At 41.2% G+C, this 18,000-nt stretch overlaps 1 protein-coding gene across 1 annotated transcript in view; it reads right to left on the bottom strand.

Moving 5' to 3' along the window:
- GUCY2F (guanylate cyclase 2F, retinal) overlaps window positions 1-14,869 on the bottom strand; it is an 84,187-nt gene extending 69,318 nt beyond the window's left edge. The window contains exons 1-2 of the mRNA XM_046674039.1: window positions 14,140-14,869; window positions 3,815-4,116 (exon numbers count right to left, since the gene is read on the bottom strand). Coding sequence (XP_046529995.1) covers window positions 3,815-4,116; window positions 14,140-14,869 — 1,032 coding nt within the window. The remainder of the gene's footprint in view (window positions 1-3,814; window positions 4,117-14,139) is intronic.
- Between the last annotated feature and the right edge of the window lie 3,131 nt (window positions 14,870-18,000).

Below are 18,000 nucleotides of genomic sequence, written 5' to 3'. Positions count from 1 at the left end.
CATATGTATAATATTAAAAATACTAAATATGAATTTAACTAAAAATTGTGACATAACTATATCGAAGGTTTGAAGGAGGGTAAGGAAGTATATAAGAGCTTACAATCTTCAACTAAAATAGGAAGTAAAAATGTAATGTCCAAAATTGATCAATCAAGAAACCAGTAGCAGTACGGTATTTAGAAACTTAGAGGTAAATACCAGAATAAAGAGCTGAAAGACATAAAAGTGGTTGCTTCTGATGAAGGACGGGAGGAAGGCCTAGGGACTGCTTTGCTGTTGATACAAACCTTTTAGCATTTCTTGACTTTTAAAAATATGTACATGCATCACTTTGATAGTTTTTTGTTTGTTTTACTTTTTAAAGAAGCAAGTGTATAAATTAAAAGAGGTTGCAAACCATTGCTATAGGCAATATAGCCCATACAGAGAAACTTCAATTCCACTGGAAGTTATTGGGCAAAGGAGAAATACAGCCATCTTATTCGCACATTTGTTTACTCATTTACTGTCTGTCTCTCTCACTAGAATTTAAGCCCCATAAGAGCAGAAACAAGTGATGTCTAGCAAATGTTTAACTGCTCTATGAGGAGAAAAAAAAGCTCCTATTTGTAGCATCTACCAGTTTCTGTGGTGTAAATACTCCCAATGTCTCATTTCAAGCTCCCTACGTGATGCCACTGAATGCAGAGTTGGGAAAAGATGTGCACAGTTGGCTTTTGTGAACTGCTCTAACACACCACTGACAAAAAACTCTGTCCTGTCTGGAGTTCACCATAGTGCGTAGCACATGGCAGGTGCTCAATAAATAGTTGTTAATCTGTTGACTGAAGGAGAAAAAACAACAGGAGCCCAGAGATAAGCAAACATTGAACTTCATAATTTGATCTGAGAAAATGTCATTTGGAATTCTGAAAGTGAAATAATTTTGAAAGCTGGAACTACTGAGAGACTCTTTGCTGGTAATCAGAAAACTTCAAGAGACTAGGAAGCTGAAGTCTGATTGTAATTTAGATGCTAGGACGCTATGGACCAGTGACGTCATCCTCGCCTCAAGGGAGAAAAAGTGGAAAGGAATGTAGCAATGAGCCAGGCTCTCTGTTATTCACTTTCAACATGTTACTTTGTTTAATTTTCACAATAATCCTAGAAGATGTTGCTCACTGACCCATTCCACAGATGGGAAAACTGAGACTCAAAAAAGCCTAAGTAATTTGCCAGACGACACACAGCTAGTAAGAGTGAGAGCTGGAATTTAAACCCAAGTCTGTCTAATTCCTTATCATAAGCTCTTGCTGGTATATGAGTTGCCTTCAAAAATAACTTTCAGCAAAGTAATTTAGAAAAAGGAGGGTTTTGTTTATCAGGGATGTGGAGATAACTGTCTTACTCTTCTACCATTCTTTGGTTATGAAGGTATAACCTAGGCATCTCCAAAGTAGGGCTGGAAATACATCCAGACAAGCTTTTTTATAGGCTTTGGAGTGTTTGCTTTAGCTCTCTTTCCTTGTGTAAAGCAGAGTACAGGCTGCCTAGCAATGAAACTAATGGCGTCTCTCTCTTTTTTTTTTCCTTTAATTACCTTATGTTTTCCACAAGCTCAAAGAGATTGGATCAAATATTAAGAGTAGAAGCTCTGAGTTTTTTGTATCAAAACATTTGCATATATATATATGTGCAATACACACACACACACACACACACACCATTCCTACTTCCCTCAATCCTGTGATTAAAGTAAAAAGATGACTTTGCATCTATGTGAAGCAATATCATTTGCTTAAAAATATAAAAATACACCATCTGGTTGCTTGCCTATAAATACACTAAATAACTGATTTGAGCAACCATTCTTAGCAATTTGAGGGATTTTTGCAATTCTTGACCAAATTAACCAATTGTTTTCAGTTAAACGTATGTGTGTGCCTCCTGAAAGATTTATTATAAACGTATCAATGGCAATAAAGTTCAAATCTAGGAGTGTTAATATCTCTGCTAGTCACATTTTTTATTAGAACAAGAGTCAGCAAAATTTTTGCTATTGATACTCAGGACAGAAAGAGATAAACCTGAGTTTCATCTGAATCACTTACTCAGATACAGAAGCAGTCCACAGGATAAAGAAATAAAGGGTGAATAAAAAGGAAAATATCGTGGAGAATGTGAGTGTTAGACATAATCAGTTGACAGCCTTCTTCCTTCCTAACAGAATCTCAATTTTGTTCACACTTTTCCAGCAGCCATAGGGTCAGTCACGATGGTCTCATTCCTCTTTCCAAATTATTGGTTTAGGTATGGGTATGGGACATGATTGTGACCAGGAAAGTATGGGGATAAGTCTGCTTGAGGAGCTTCTGGGAAAGATTTCCTCACTCTTAAAAAGAGACATGAGAGAGAGACATTCCCCATTTTTGTCTGTAGGTAGTTCTGTGTTTGACAGACCTGTGTGTGATGTCTGGAACTGTGGCTGCCGTCTTGGGACCATGAGAGCAACCAGATCATGAGGTCAAGCTAGTGTGCTGTGGCTTATAAAGTGGGAAGATGAAAAGAACCTGGTTCACTGATAAACATCATTGAGCCACTGAGTTAACTGACTCTGGAGCTCTCATACATTCAAATTTTGAAAAGAAAAATTACTTGTGCCATTTTGTGTTGAGCTATCTGTTACTTGCAGCCGTAAGCATTATAACTAATACAGTATACTAGAAAATGCTAGATATTTTAAACTTATTTATGCATCATTCTAAATACTTCTGAAAATGATTGCCTTCTACATCTGGCCTCCAACCTATAAAACTCCCCTCTGTATTTTTCTAATCTAACTGGCATCGTTGACCTCCTTGTTTTCCTCTCATATTCCTTGTCTTCTTTGTATTTTTCCTCTTTGCTTTTGTCTTTGCTCTCCATTCTTTTTCCTGCTTTCTTCCCCTCCCGACTGCTTTTGCTTCCTCTAGCCCTTAAGCGGCTGTGATTTGGATCTAAAATACATTTATACACATATAAATATTATTTCTTGTATATTAAAAGGGAGGAATTCTTCCTCATTCCAAATGATTCCTTTCCTATAGAGATAGTTCTCCTAGCAAAAAACACCTGACCTCTCTTCACCCCTTTACTCATTCCTTCCTGCAAAGGAGTGACTTAATTTGACTGGTTAGTTTGGAAGGAGAACTAAGCATGTGCAGCCCAGCACCCCCTAACTTCTTTTTCTTGGGAGTGAGCTGCCTACATGGAGCAAGCACTGCATTATGCTCCTCCAGGCTTTATACTTTACAAAAGGCATGCCCTCGCGGGGCAGGAATATGGTAGTCCAGCAATGCTGGTGACTAGATGGAGAAGTCTGATTAATCCTCAGATTCAGTATTGGGAAGCTCAAATGCCTACAGACAGAAGCTGCAGTCTCCAATACTAGCTTTATCAATAATAAAGGTAATATCTTCTTATATACCAGCTGTCTTGTCTTCTTGTTGAATTGGGTCAAAACTTGGGTCAGAAACAAGACTTCTTTTTACTAGGCCTCCTTGAACAGCACTAGTATATATGGAAGTTTTATTTCCCTGTTCTTAAATATATTTTATTTATTCTTCATGGTTGTACGCTGTCATTGTGGGTTGCCTGAAGACGAAAAAAATTCTCCAACAATGTGTCTTTGTTTTATAAATGTTTTCTGTAAACAAAAGGTGTTTTTAATTTGTGTGTGGTTGCCTGCTATCGATTGGGTTTTCTATGGAATGGAGGCACTTGATAGAAAAAATATTTACCTTCCTGATAGTTGAGGTTTTCTGCTCATGATAACTTGTGGATCTGCACTTACTTGATCTGACTCCAGCTTCTCGGGAATTTCACCTCCAGCTGCTGCCTCGGTAAGGGCTTGATAGAAGGTCTTGTCTTGGGACTCCACTGTAATGGTCAACACAGCATCATACGCTTCCCGGAGTTTGGGGTTGTTTCTCAGGACCTGGTAGGGAGTATGCTTATAAGGTAAACTGTAGAGCAGGGCGTCATAGGGAACAAAGACATAGGTTCCGTCAGTCATTTTCAGATCATGAGCCCATTCCAAGAGATGCATCTGAGTCTCTCCCCCAATCAAGGCCGAATGCATACACATGATGATGACTGAAACCAACAAAGCAGGGAGGTTATGGCAGCAATACGTTAGTAAAATACAGTATCAAAAACCACAGATTGGAAGACATAAATAAATCTATTATAACAAATTTGTAAATGATTTCTGTCTTATGCCTCCAAGATGAACAAGATGTTGAAGCCCTGAGCTGAGGCTGTTACGTTCAGGGACTCTAGATTAGGCATAGGGACAAGACAGACACGTCTACAGGCTGCAGAACCTAATACCAGAAAGGAACAAGAACAACTATAGCAAATGAGGGGTAGCATAATGAAGAGGCTTTGAGGTTGGAAGACCTAGGCTTATATCCTAACATTACCAGTTATTAGCTGTACACTCTTAGGTAAATTACTTAACCTCTCTCTGCCTCATTCATAAAATGGAGACAATAAATAAGTGCTTCACGGGGGGTAGTGATGATTAAAGAGCAATTCATATAACGGGCTTAGCACATAGCACTCAATAAATAGTAGCTATTATTATACCTAAGAATTAGAAGGCTGAAAGGAGAAGATGGGAGATATTTCCATAGCCCCTGCTGCTTTTTATTGCTCACCTCTTACAAAGATACGTTCCAATAGATTTTGACCAACTGTCCCCACCCTTACCAAGACCATTATAGACAATGAGTAGTGCTAACTCACACTCAACTATAAATGCTACTAATATTATGGATAATATGTTCAACTTTTAAAAACCTAACTTCCCTATAATTGGAATTACTTTGCACTCAATTTAATTCTTCCTAGACTTATGAAACTACGTTGTTTGGCAAGGTTATGCTAGAATAGAGTGGATTAGAGGAGGCCACGGATGAAGAATGGCAGCTAGATCATGAGACTGAAAGTCTTATATCCAATTTCGCCCTTGGCATGCTAAATGAGTTTAGTTTAAGCCCACTTGTGCTTCAGTGCCCACATCTTTAAAATGTAGATTCCAATGCATTTTACAGGTACATTGAATAGTTTAATTAGACAATGCCTGGCAAGTATTCTGAGCTTCTTGAAGAAAGGCAAAGGTCCTATTGCCACTGGTAAATATTAATTATACATGCTTCCACGGAACCTTTAATCTCAGCAATTGAGTAACTTAACTACATTAGGTGACTGGTCTTTGGCATTTACATATTGCTTCATCTATTTTCAAAAACCTTCTTTACACTTCTTAAATACCCCAAGAAAGTTTCCCCTTTGAGCAAGAGCTGTACCCTTCATTTTTTTTAAAGACGTAACTAATGAATTATGAAGTTGATTTAAACACATCACGCTCACATACACACAGCATAACTTGAATTTTCAAATGACCATTAGTTCCTTCAATATAATTACTCTAAGAGGTTCTACATGTATTCTGATGCTCAAACCTTCCTATAAATACTCTAGGGATATCTTTGGAGCTAGTTCATGAGCCACACGAGCAAATCAGTGTGCCTTGTTCATAATCGCATATCATATAATGGGAAAATGGAGTGCCAGCGAGGTTTGACAAGGCAAGGGTTGGATTTGGAAAGAGAAACTAGAACCAAAGGCCTCCAAATGTAGAGATACATTTGGCTATATCATTAAACATGAATCAGTTTGCTCATATTAGTCCATTAACAGGCCCATAGAGGAGAAAAAAATGAGTTCATTCAGGTGCTTCAGTCAGTTGGTCAGTTCATCCAACAGTGTCCTTGGCAAGTAGGTCAGTAGTGGCATCTTTCTTCTACGAAAACAGAGATGAGATGACTTGACCAAGGTTACCCCCTAGAAATAAAATTCCATTTAATTTACTTAAAGGAATATTAATATTACTTCATTGGACGGAAAATGTTAAATAGAACTAAGTGTATTGTGTTGGTTGAAATACAGCAAATACTTTAACATACACTACGGGTAGTGGGTGCTGCAGTGTGCCACCCAGATGCGCCCTTCAGGACTGAAGCACCCATCCTCCTAGCTGCGGACGTGTTAGGAGATGACAGCTGATGCCTCTCTGGGAATTACCCTCAGCTGAGGACAGCCACCTTTCCCAAGGTCGCATCCTCTCAGTAGTGTGCTAGAGCCGGCTTGTGCTGGTTCACAAGAGTCTATGGGTAAATTTTCAGAGATTTTGTGAGCTAGTTAATGTTATATTGGTAGCATGAAATTGGGCATGGTGGGAGTGACTATACCATGGAAATCAGCAAATGCTGCAAATCAGGGCTTTTTTAGCCCCCAGAAGAGCTGGCTGTTAAATGGTTATTATCACACTGCACTCCCTTCTGTGTGGCAGCCTGTACCCAATGACTGGTCAACACGGAGGTGCAAAGGCCAAGACTCCTTACCTCAATTCTGGACAACTCTGAAGGGCCATCCCAGCTCCATAACTCCACTGGGACTGGCTGAGGCCTTGTTGTAACTGTATGACAGTTCAATTCTTCTTTCTGCCCAATTCTACTGCCTTCTCTCCCTTACAAGTGTTGTCCTTAAAAACATTCTCCCGGTAAGCTTCCCGCACACTAATCTCCATCTGACAGACTTTTTTCCAGGGCACTGACTTGCAACACTAGTTTAGAGGCCTGCTGTACCCTGAACTGACTCTTATCATGGCACTTACAAGATTTATTGCTCTTATTTATTTTTATTTATTTATTTATTTATTTTAAAGATTGGCACCTGAGCTAACAACAGTGGCCAATCTTTTTTTTTTTTCTGCTTTATCTCCCCAAGTCCCCCCTGGTACATAGTTGTATATCTTAGTTGCAGGTCCTTCTAGTTGTGGCATATGGGACACCGCCTCAACGTGGCCTGACGACTGGTGCCACGTCCGCGCCCAGGATCTGAACCCTGGGCCGCCACGGTGGAGGGCGCGAACTTAACCGCTCGGCCACGGGGCCGGCCCCGCTCTTATTTATTTATGTCAGCCTCTACTATGAAACTGTGAGCTCCCTGAGGTCAAGCACTGTATCTTGTTTGTTGCCATATCCTGGTACACATTATGCACCCAATGCCCATTGTTTAGATGAATGTTTGAAAATTTCAGAAAGAGAGGTTGTGCACTTGGGTATTTTTTGTGAGTTCCTTGAGCAATGAGTCATAGGCATATTTGAATTATTAGTGTGGAAGAATAATTTGAAGTGATATTTTCTGGACAAGTAGATACTACCATGCCTGTCTTTAATGCTTAGTGTCATTACGCTCAAGACTGTACCTTCAACCTGAATCTCTCCTCTTAATTTTCCTTTCATTGGCCCATACTGAGGACATTTTAGACAAAGAATCAGAATTTTTTTTAACTAGAAAGACCCTTTGAGACCATCTCTCCCCTCTCCCTTCCACCCCATTATTTTATAGATCAGGAAATGGAAGCCTCAAGAGGGAATGATCACAGGCTTTTCTATTTTGTGCATGGCAAGATCTTGCCATTGAACATGATTAAAGTAGAAAGCACAAATACTGAATTCAAACAACAGCATCTTAATTTAATAGATTGAACACTTCATGAACAGGGATTTGTGGGTGCATCTGTTCTACATCATGGTTTTACTAAATAGCTTTATTACCTCAAAATTAAATTCATTAAAATGGGGTTTTACCTCTAAGTTGTTGTCAGGAAAGGATTAGTGGACAGAAACCTTAAATCCTAGACAAGGCTTGGGTCAACAAGTGATCATTGAATAATCCTTAGTTGTAAGTTTCCATCCTGATTGTTAACAGTCAAGCCACTCTATATCCAAAACAAGGACAATCTCACCAGGATATGATATTAGCACTTTCTCTGAGCTACTTGAGCCCCACTCAAGCTGTCTAGCAGCTATGTCTTCATACTGCGGTACCCACTGTGGCAGGCTGTCCAGAACCCTCTCTTTCACCCTCAATGCCAACAGGAGGAAATGTCATGAAACTCTAAGAGAAGCCAATTACTAAGTCACTCAACTCCTACTTCTCTTCCTATACAGTCATGCATTGGTTAATGACGAGGATACATTCTAAGAAATACATCATTAGGCAATTTTGTCGTTGGGCAAACCTCATAGAGTGTGCTTACACAAACCTAGATGGTATAGCCTACTACACTAGGCTATATGGTACTAATCTTATGGGACCACTGCCATATACGTGGTCCCTTGTTGACTGAAATGTCCTTATGCAGCACATGACTATATTGAAATACTCTGTCCAATATTTCCTTGAGATAAAAGAAATGTGTTCCTCTGAAGGATTACTGGCTATGGAGTCCTCAGTAGAGAAAACTGGACCCAGTCTCACACCTTGTGACATAGAAATGGTTCTACCAGCTAGTGCTGAAAAAGTCCTTAAGAGTCATATTCGTATTGTGAGCCCACAATATTGCTCCCAATCCACAGAAACCCCCCATGCTTTGGCCTTGCTCTTTGTTTTAACCCTTTCATAACATTTCCTGCCACTAACATTCATTTTAACCTATTTCATTTTAATAAATGAGAGAGAAGAGAGGGTAGGCAGGCCAAAGGAAGAGGAGGGTATATGGTGTGATTTATCCCAAGTCTCACATCCCCCCAGGATCCATCCCCATCTGGCCATACTGTAAAAGAAGTAGATTCATAGTCTCTTCCTCTCAATTTTCCCCCTCTCATTCTGTAAAACGGTTACATAAGAAGAGAGTGGGAGGCTCTAAAAGTTGCATGTTTACCAGCCCCCACAATTGTAATTCAGAGCAGGAGGCCTTCAAAGCACACTTTAAGAACACAGCACTAGGTGTTGTGTGGCTGTTTCTATTGGGTGAGGACACCGAAAACATTTCACCTTAAGTCCTGAGACCATCACTTACTTAGCTGCCACCAGTGTTGAACAAGGGCAAGCAGCTCAGCAGGATGTCAGACACGTATTACACTCAATGGCCATTCCATCAGCAACAGGTCATGTTTCTTTATACCCAATAAAACTGGTATTGCAAATGCATTTATTGCCTTCACATTGCTTCTCAGCTTGAGATAAGTTAATATTCCTCCACACCTTGCAACATGTTTTCTTCAACTTTTCCTAAACTGCTATATAGATAAGGCCTCGTAAATGCAGGAAGCCTAGATGTGTAGAGATTTCCTCTTATGCTGGATCTTTAATAATTTTATCATTTCTGATAGTGGATTCATTAACGAGAACAAGTTGTCCTTTCACCATTTATGTTTACTTATATGCGTCTATACCAAATGCTATACCAAATTCCCTATCATCACTAAGGTTCTTGGCCATAGTATTATTGGTATCACTATTCTAAGAAAACAGGGCCAACTCCCAGTACCTTGAGGCACTTAAGAATTTCATCAGTGGGCCCAAAAGTTAAGAAAGAAAAATGGAAGAGCTGAATTATACACCATACATGGAATACAGGGTCTCAAGTGAGTATGCTTTATAGGGGCGTACCCCAAGCAGACAGGAGGCAGTAGAGCATAAGTCTTTCATTAGACCAATGGCTCTCAAAGTGTGATCCCTGGACCAGCCGCATCAGCATCACGGTGAACTGGTTAGAAATGCAAATTCTAGGGCCCTACTCCAGGCCTCCTGAATCAGAAACTCTGGAGGAGGGACCCAGCAATCTGCGTTTTTACAAGCCCTCCGGAGGATTCTTGTATACACCTAGTTTGAGAGACACTGATTTCAACTGAAATATATATCCTGGCTTTCCCATACACTAGCTATGTGATATTGGGCAAGTTCTTTAACCTCTCTCAGCCTCAGAAGTGTCATCAGTAAAGTGCATTAAATAATAATTGGCCTTACTATATAGGGATGTTGCAAGAATTGAACAAGATGGTCCATACAAAGTCCTTGGAAAATGACTATCACACAACAAACTCAATAAACGTTAACTACTATCATTGTTGTTATTGTTATTATTATTGGGCTTTTTTATTTACAATAATCTTCAATAGATGGGAAGAGGCTAGCCAGGTCCCTGGCAATAAGATAGCAATAAGGCATCTAATTTTGGAAGAACAAGAGAAGGCCATTCGGACAGCCCTATTTACTGAACATCATATTGTAATGCAGCATTGCTAATTTGGAAAGATTTAAAGGAATTCCCAAATGGTTCAACAACCTGGTAAATCCAAATTGAAAGGATTTCCCAATCAGCCAAGCATTGATAGGCAAAAAAGTGAGGAGAAAAGAGGAGGGCTTGAAATAGCCATTTGAAAAGTTCTCTAAAGAGCTTTTTAGTGGGGCCTCCTGCTAGCCTTTGTGAAAATTAGCAAAAGAACCTCTTCTGGGTAATTGCAGTCCCACAGGTGCTCTGCCTGGTGAGTGGACGCTCTTTTGTGCCATTGGATCAAAACCTTCATCAGGGCTCAGGATGTAAGGAGCAGAGAGTGAACAGGATTTGGGCCCTCATGACCACTCAGCTTGATTCCCTTGTGCAGAGCACAACCTGCATAACCACACACAGCAGCTCTGACCATCAATTGAAGCCTTTGTCCTTGATTAACATCTCTCCTATTTGTGTCAGAAACAAAGATACTTGGTAATTGCCCCTGAAGCTTAAAGGAAATGAGCTGAGAATCTGGGAGAGGTTGAATCCCCCCTTCTCTAGGACTTTGTTTACCCCATTCTTTGGGGTTAATAATCCCTACGCCTAGCTGCTTGTTATGTGAGACTCACAGGTGTGGTAAAACTTGAAAGAAAATACCTATCTCCTGGATAATCCTGAGGATTAAATAAGATTGTCTATATGCAAATACCTTGTAAACTGTAGAGAGCTGTTCACATGTAAAGTGGTATTACGGTTGCTTTCATAGTCTCTATGGCAACATCTAATAACACCCCTGCTGTTTCCCCTCCTGAGGGACTACAACTATTATTATTGTTATTGTCATCTTTACCATTAAATTTTATCATTGTCTTGGTATTGTGTAAGCACAGTTTAGACCTGTTGCTGAGAAAGACACTCCTTCTGACTCCAGGAAGGTACCAGTGATATTTCCTAATTGGAAACATAAATTTACAAGAAAGAGAAGTGGCACACCAACCAGTAATAAGCTTGCTTTCTCGCCCCTTCTTCCCCTCCCCTTCCACCACTGTTGCTCACTACCACCACCACATGGGGCTGTGATCCCTGTTATTGTGAGTAGATCAGATAAAACCAATCTTCCAACTATTTCTATTGCTTCCAAATATTGCCAGGCCTCTCCAAATGAAGGGAATCCCTTTCCACTGTATTTTGTGGAATACAGTAGAAACGTGGAATACATCACGAAAGGTCCTTCTCTGAAGGTTTTCTTGGGGGTCCACAGTGTTAAGAAGTAGCCTCATATCCAGCAGAAGAGGGAAGAGGCCAGGCCCTGCCTTTCTCAGTCCTTCTCAGCTGAGGTCACACAAAAAGCTTAGTGCCTTTTCGGTCAAGATAAATAACAGCTAGAAATACTTTAGCAATCTCAGTTCTACCAGGTGAAAGGGGCTAGAAAATCAGCTAGAGATTTGATCTGGTACGTGCTGTACCTGGTGTGTTGTAACCTTCCTCATTGCTTTGTTGACCCAGTCCACGTTCATTGGCTTCCGGCTCAGTTTCTCAACAGATCTCCCATTTTCTCATGGGGCCAGATATGTGCCCTGAACCCCAGGCCACTTGACTAAAGAAAGTCCTGATCTTCTAGTTATGTTCGTACTCTGGATCCTGCTTCTCATGCTCCCACAGGCTGGGACACTGCTCTCAATGGATGATCAAGTGGACGACAGGTCTCTCTTACTTTAAGACTCACTCTCCTTCCTCAACTCCTTCTGTCACATCCCACTCACCACTTGGGATGCCCTCAGATACCAACAAGTGGCTGTACCAAGTGTGAGTGCCACACGCTCCTTTGGACACTGCACACTGAGCTGCCAGAGGTCATAGTCAGGCCACAGCCCAACCAATGGCTCTGTTTCCCTGGCTCCCCTCCCATCCACATGCTGACTCATGTCGCTGAGGTCCCAGCACGCCTCATCTGAGTCTGCCTATGTTTTGTCAGAAACCAGAGGCAAAGTTCTGGAGTGCAGAGCTTTGAGTCTACACTCTGAGTCCCTACTTCACTTCCTGTCACTGTCCTCCCTACCCAGGGTCTTCCTTTACAGCATAACCACATACCTTCCTCTCTATGCTTTTTTCCCCCCAATCTTAAAATTTCCATTCCCTTAGTGAGCTGATCCACACTGCTATAAAGAAAACAATCTGATTAAACAAAGTCATATTAAGACAACAATGGCTGTAACTTAAAGTAAGGAACGTTTACTTGCATTTTCATCAATTTAAAGCAGTGGTTCATGACTCTGGCTGCTTTTCGCAAGCACCTGAGAAGCTTTTTAAACTATCTTTGCTGGGGCCCCCACTGGAGACCATCAGACTCTCTGGAGGTGGCACTCTGGCACCAATCATTTTGAAGAGATTTTCCAGGTAATTCCTGTGTGCAGGCAGAGTGAGAACCACTGACCTACAGGAATGAATCTCTAATAGTAGGGCAATAATATGTACATTTTCTACTTCCCTGCCTCAAAGGAGTTGTGGGTGGCGAGCACTCAATCCTAACTTTTCTCCGTCTGACAGCCCAAAGAGCTTCCGGGGCTGGATTTATTTAACATTTCATGGTAGAGGCCAAAATGTCATTTCAAAGAGTGTACTATTTAGAATGGGTGGGATGTGAAACACTCATGGAATGTAAACTTGCAGGAGACACTGGGCTTCATGAAGATTTGTAACATATTATAAAATTATGATATTAAATATATTAGCCTGTTTCTGGCATGACTCCTCCCTGGAAATGGTTTTATATCTTTAAAAATAATTCTGTGCTCTGCTTTGAAAGTATCAAGCTCTATTATGAAGTAATCAGAGCCACACTGATTGCTTAACATTATGTAGGATCGTGTAGACTGGAGCTGGAAGCAGACTACTGTAGTTCCTGGAACTAAAAATTCTTGCCCTCATCCTCCCATAATGATCATAATTAAGGTCCAATACTGGAGACACTTGAAACTTAAAATGGGCTTCTGGGTATAAGCCAGGGCTAAGCTGGACCATTCTCTAACAAGCCCATTGTTATGTTAAGGAAATGACTGGGACCAGAACTAATCCTAGAAGTAATCAGTTTGACAAGTAGTTTCTGAGCTATCTGTCCTACAGTGGTAGAGTGGCTGCAATGGGGGAATGCAGTGTTCCCACAAATCGCTGCCACTTTCCAGAAAAAGGTAAAGTGGAAATTAAAAAATTAGAATAGAAGAAAATCAGAACCAAGTGTCACAAGGGCTTGCGATATGTGTAAGTAAAAGACAACTGATTCAAGAGGACCAGGAAGGTCCTCCCCAAAATGCACCCAACTCGCCCTGGTGATGGTAGCTTCAGTGGGGCAATCCTTTTCTTCACACCTTGTCCACTGTCTCTGCAAGAATCCTCTTTTAAGATAACATTTCCCTTGGAAGGAGAAAGGTAAAAATTTAGGCAGTCTTCTCATTTTAATATGCTTTCATCTATCAGCTAGGTCCTTCCATATCAGCTAGTTTGCGCTGCAGAGAGAGAAGCCATACTTTTGAGGGGTGGAGGAGAGACGGGGGATGTGCATTTTGGAGTACAGAGAAAACAGGTTCTAAGTGAGATGTGATGGCACAAGGACACTGGGCACCGATGAGGGAAAGTACCCAGAAAGGAGTCAAAGGCAAATCTCCCTTCAGCGACTAGAACAGACAAAAATGGAGCCATAAGAACACCCCTCTTTGGCTGATCTGAAACTACCGGTGTCCTACGGGTATGGAGGGTAGGTGGCCAAAGTTATTCTTGATGCTATTCTTCCTCACCCAGGTGCTGAGAGCAGGTGTTGGCATCCAAGGGTATTTTAACCACAGAGTTCTTTATATCTTTATTCAGTTCATGAAATAAGCTCTGTTGAAGCAGGACACTCTCGGGGCCTGAGCATGAGTGAAAGAGGGTAAATGCATGAAGAACTGGGGAGTACTGTGCTATCCTAGGGTGTGAGGGTAGGAAACCTTTTGGAGATTGTAATATCTTCCACTGAAGCCACATATAAGCCTCAGCCAGGAGAAAGCACTCACTGCGAATTCTGTCTGCCTGGCGAATCCGCTGGAGAGCTTCCCGAATGCTTTGACTGTCTTGTCCTGTGGTCAGGACGACCCCTACAGGGAGGCCGCGGCTCCGAAGAGCACTTGCAACTCGATTGGCTGTGTGCACCCAAATGTCTTCATCTGAGGAAATGACTCCAGCATGAGCCCACTGGAAATATTTCATGACAGTTACCAGAACCCGGATGGCAGAAGGGAGTGTCCGAGAAAATGTCGGGTAGCTATTTTTATTATCTAATTCATAATTCACACAAGCCCAAGAGAAAATCCCTTTGTCCCAGCTGTTTCCCAGGAGCGAGGCTGCCTCACAGTAGCCGGGGTTGGCAAGTCCAATAAATCCTGAGGCCATCTGGTGGTGGGAAATGAAATTGGAGAGGGCCCTGGAAGTCTGGCAGTCTTCATTGAGAATCACATATTCAAAAGAGTAACTCAGGTCAAACGATGGGTCCCTGTTGATCCGCTCAATGGCTAATCGAGCAGCAACCTCAGGCAGGGCCTTTGAGAACAATGGATCACAGGTCCAAGGGCCCACTACCCCTATCCTGTAGGGGGGTGCCCACACCTGCTGTGGGAATGATGCGAGGGCCAGGAGGCACAAGTACCACAGGAGCTTGAAGGATGCAAGGCCATGGTGTCCTCGCTGTCTTCTGGGAGCCGCAAACCAGAGCATAAGGTGAAAGAAAGGCCAGGGTCCCAAACGCATAGCCCTCCCGCTTCCAGCAGGATAATGAAGAGATACTGGAAGGTTAGTCTGCTGTCCCGAGATGGACAGTGATGTTTCCAAATGCCTGTCAATCAGAGGAAAAGATGTGTTATTCACATTATTCCTGAAGCTTCTGGAAATATTGGTTAGGAAAGAATGGCAAAGGAATGGCAGTCCCCAAACTGAAAGTTTCTTTCCTCTACCCTGACCAAAACTCCTCCTCTTCCTATACTTCCTGTACTCTTTATCTCCGTAGACGGCACCTCCATCCATTGTTTACCTACTTGCTCCAGTCAGAAACCTGGTAGTCAACTGAGACTTTTCCTTCTTTTCTGCTCTAACATTCAATCCATGACTGAGTCCTGTTGATTCAACTTCAGTAATAGCTGCCCACCTCACAGTTTTGTGAGGACTTACGTGGATTAACATACAGCAAGTGCTTATAACAGGGTCTAGTGTACTGTTAGGTTATATTAGTGATATTATTATCATTATTGTAGTTTTAAGTATGTCCATTTTTCTCCATCATCCTGCCCTCTTAGAGACACGGATGTAAGCAGATAAAGGCAATGCAGAGTAAACAGTGCTAAGACTGAAATAACTCAGACAGAGGAAAACAGAGAGGATCCCCCAAACCTAGATTTCAGGAGAGGAGAGGAAGAAGGAGGAGGGACATCTCTTTGAGTTGAGTATTGAAAGAAAAGTTAGCCAGGTGAATGAGGTTGGGAGGAGGGCTGGTGCTAAGAGCCTCCAGGCAAATGGAACAATATGCAGTAAGACCCAGAGGTTAAATAAAAGGATAGGTTAGAGTCTCAGAATTCCAAGGCCTTTGTTCTGCTTGGGTCTGTAATGTCAGCCAAGGCAGGACCTAAATCACCAAGAATCATATATGCCATTCATAGGTTTTTAGATTTAATTCTGTAGACAATGGTTTTAAGGAGAGAAATGGAATAATCAGATTTCTTTTTTGTAAAACCACACAAGTAGCAGTGTGGAGAAAAGGTTGGAAGGGAGCAAGCCTGGAGGCAGGCAGACCAGTTTGGAGGCTGCTGTAGTAATTTATGAGAAATGATGGCAGACCAAGACAGTGGTAGTGAACATGTAGAAGAATGGAGATGAATTCTACCAAGACTAAAAATGTCAAAGAGATTAAGTAGAACCAATAACAACATGATGACTGACAAGATGTAGCAGGTAAGAGGGGAAAAGGAAGACTCCAAGGTGATTTTGAGCTTTTCGGATCTAGGCAACTGGTTGGAAAATTATATAAGTCTCTGAGATAAGGAACACTAGAGGAAGAGGTGGGAGATATAATGCATTCTATTGGACACGTTGAGCTGGCGATGCTTGTAGAATACACATGTGGCAAAATCCAATTGACAATTTGACATACTGGATCTCATCAGAGAAAGCTGAGCTAGAGATATAAATTTGAGTGTTATTAATTGATACAGTATAATTGAAGACACAGAAGTATATAAGATCAACAAAAGAGAGTTGCAGAGTAAAGAAAGAGACAAGGAACAAAACCCTCAGAACCCACAATGCTTAAAGGTCCAGCAGAGAAAAAGAAGGTCATAATGAAAAGTTACATGAAAAGTCCAGAGAGACAGCAAAATCCAGGAGATGGTAGTATCTTACAATCCAAGGAAGATGAAACTTTGAAGATGAAACGTGTTTATGACGTCTCACAATCTGCTGAGAAGTCAAGTAAGCTAGATAGAAAGATATCTGTCCATTGGATTTGGATACAGACATTAAGACTGCAAGTTGAGGGACCACAATGATTCAAAACTGAATGGGTGCAGCCACTATGGAAAACAGTATGGAGATTTCTCAAAAAATTAATAATAGAAACACCATATGATCCAGCTATTCCACTACTGGGTATTTATCCAAAGAACATGAAATCAGTAATTCAAAAGATATATGCACCCCTATGTTCATTGCAGCATTATGCACAATAGCCAAGATGTGGACGCAACCCAAGTGCCCATCAGAGGATGAATAGATAAAGCAGATGTAGTATATATATACAATGGAATACTACTCAGCCGTAAAAAAGACAAAATCGTGTCATTTGCAACGACATGGATGGACTTTGAGGGTATTATGCTAAGCAAAATAAGTCAAAAAGAGAAGGACAAATACCATACGATTTCACTCATATATGGAAGATAAACAAACACGTAGATAAGGAGAACAGGTTAGTGGTTACCAGAGGAGTAGGGGAGAGAGGGAGGGCAAAAAGGATAAAGGGGCACATGTGTATGGTGACAGATAAAAACTGGACTCTTGGTGGTGAGTACAATGCAGTCTATACAGAAACTGAAATATAATGATGTATACCTGAAATTTACACAATATTATAAGCCAAAATGACCTCAATAAAATAATTTTTAAGAAAATAAACTTTTTAAAAAAATGAATGGGAATTAATGAAGTGGAGTCAGTAAATGCAGAGAACTTTTTCAAGATGATGCATGCAAAGCCTTTCTTCATCTGGCCCTTGCCTTTCTCTATACTGCCATCTCCCACTGTTCTCACCTGATTCTACAGTAAATTTCTTGCAGTTCTACAGACATATACCACATGGTCTGTCAAGCATAGGATTCAGAAAATGCCATTCTTTCTGCCAGGAACACTTTCCTCCCACCTCCCACACTCTACTTCTGGTTTCTCCTGATGAACTCTACCTTCAAGACCCAATTGAACTGTTCTCTACTCTGTGCAGCCTTAGTTAACAACCCCACGTTGAGTTCATTGTTTTTCCATTGACTGCCTCATACTTATACCCATTAGGGAAGGTGTTACTCTGATTTATAAACTGTCCCTATTTCTGGTCTATAGTGTGACAAGGATACTGAACTATCTGATATCTCTGCATTTACAGGACCTTATACTTTCAACCACAAGGGGTGGGCAACAATGAGAGTAACTCTCTATGGGAAACAGAGCCCACTGGATTGGGAGCTCCCAGAGGTCCTCTTCATAGCCCTAATGCCTGGTCAAGTTCCCACACATAGTAGGTATCAAATAAATGTTTGTGAAATGAATTAACAAAACGTTAAAGTTGATCCAAGGTCAGGAATAACCTCACTAGACATAAGAAGTATTAATTGCTTATGGAA

The sequence above is a fragment of the Equus quagga genome, chromosome 10, assembly GCF_021613505.1.
Source record: "Equus quagga isolate Etosha38 chromosome 10, UCLA_HA_Equagga_1.0, whole genome shotgun sequence".
In the NCBI taxonomy this organism is placed as follows: domain Eukaryota; kingdom Metazoa; phylum Chordata; class Mammalia; order Perissodactyla; family Equidae; genus Equus; species Equus quagga.
The sequence above is the reverse complement of the archived record's forward strand: the minus strand, read 5'-3'. Positions and strand labels throughout refer to the sequence as shown.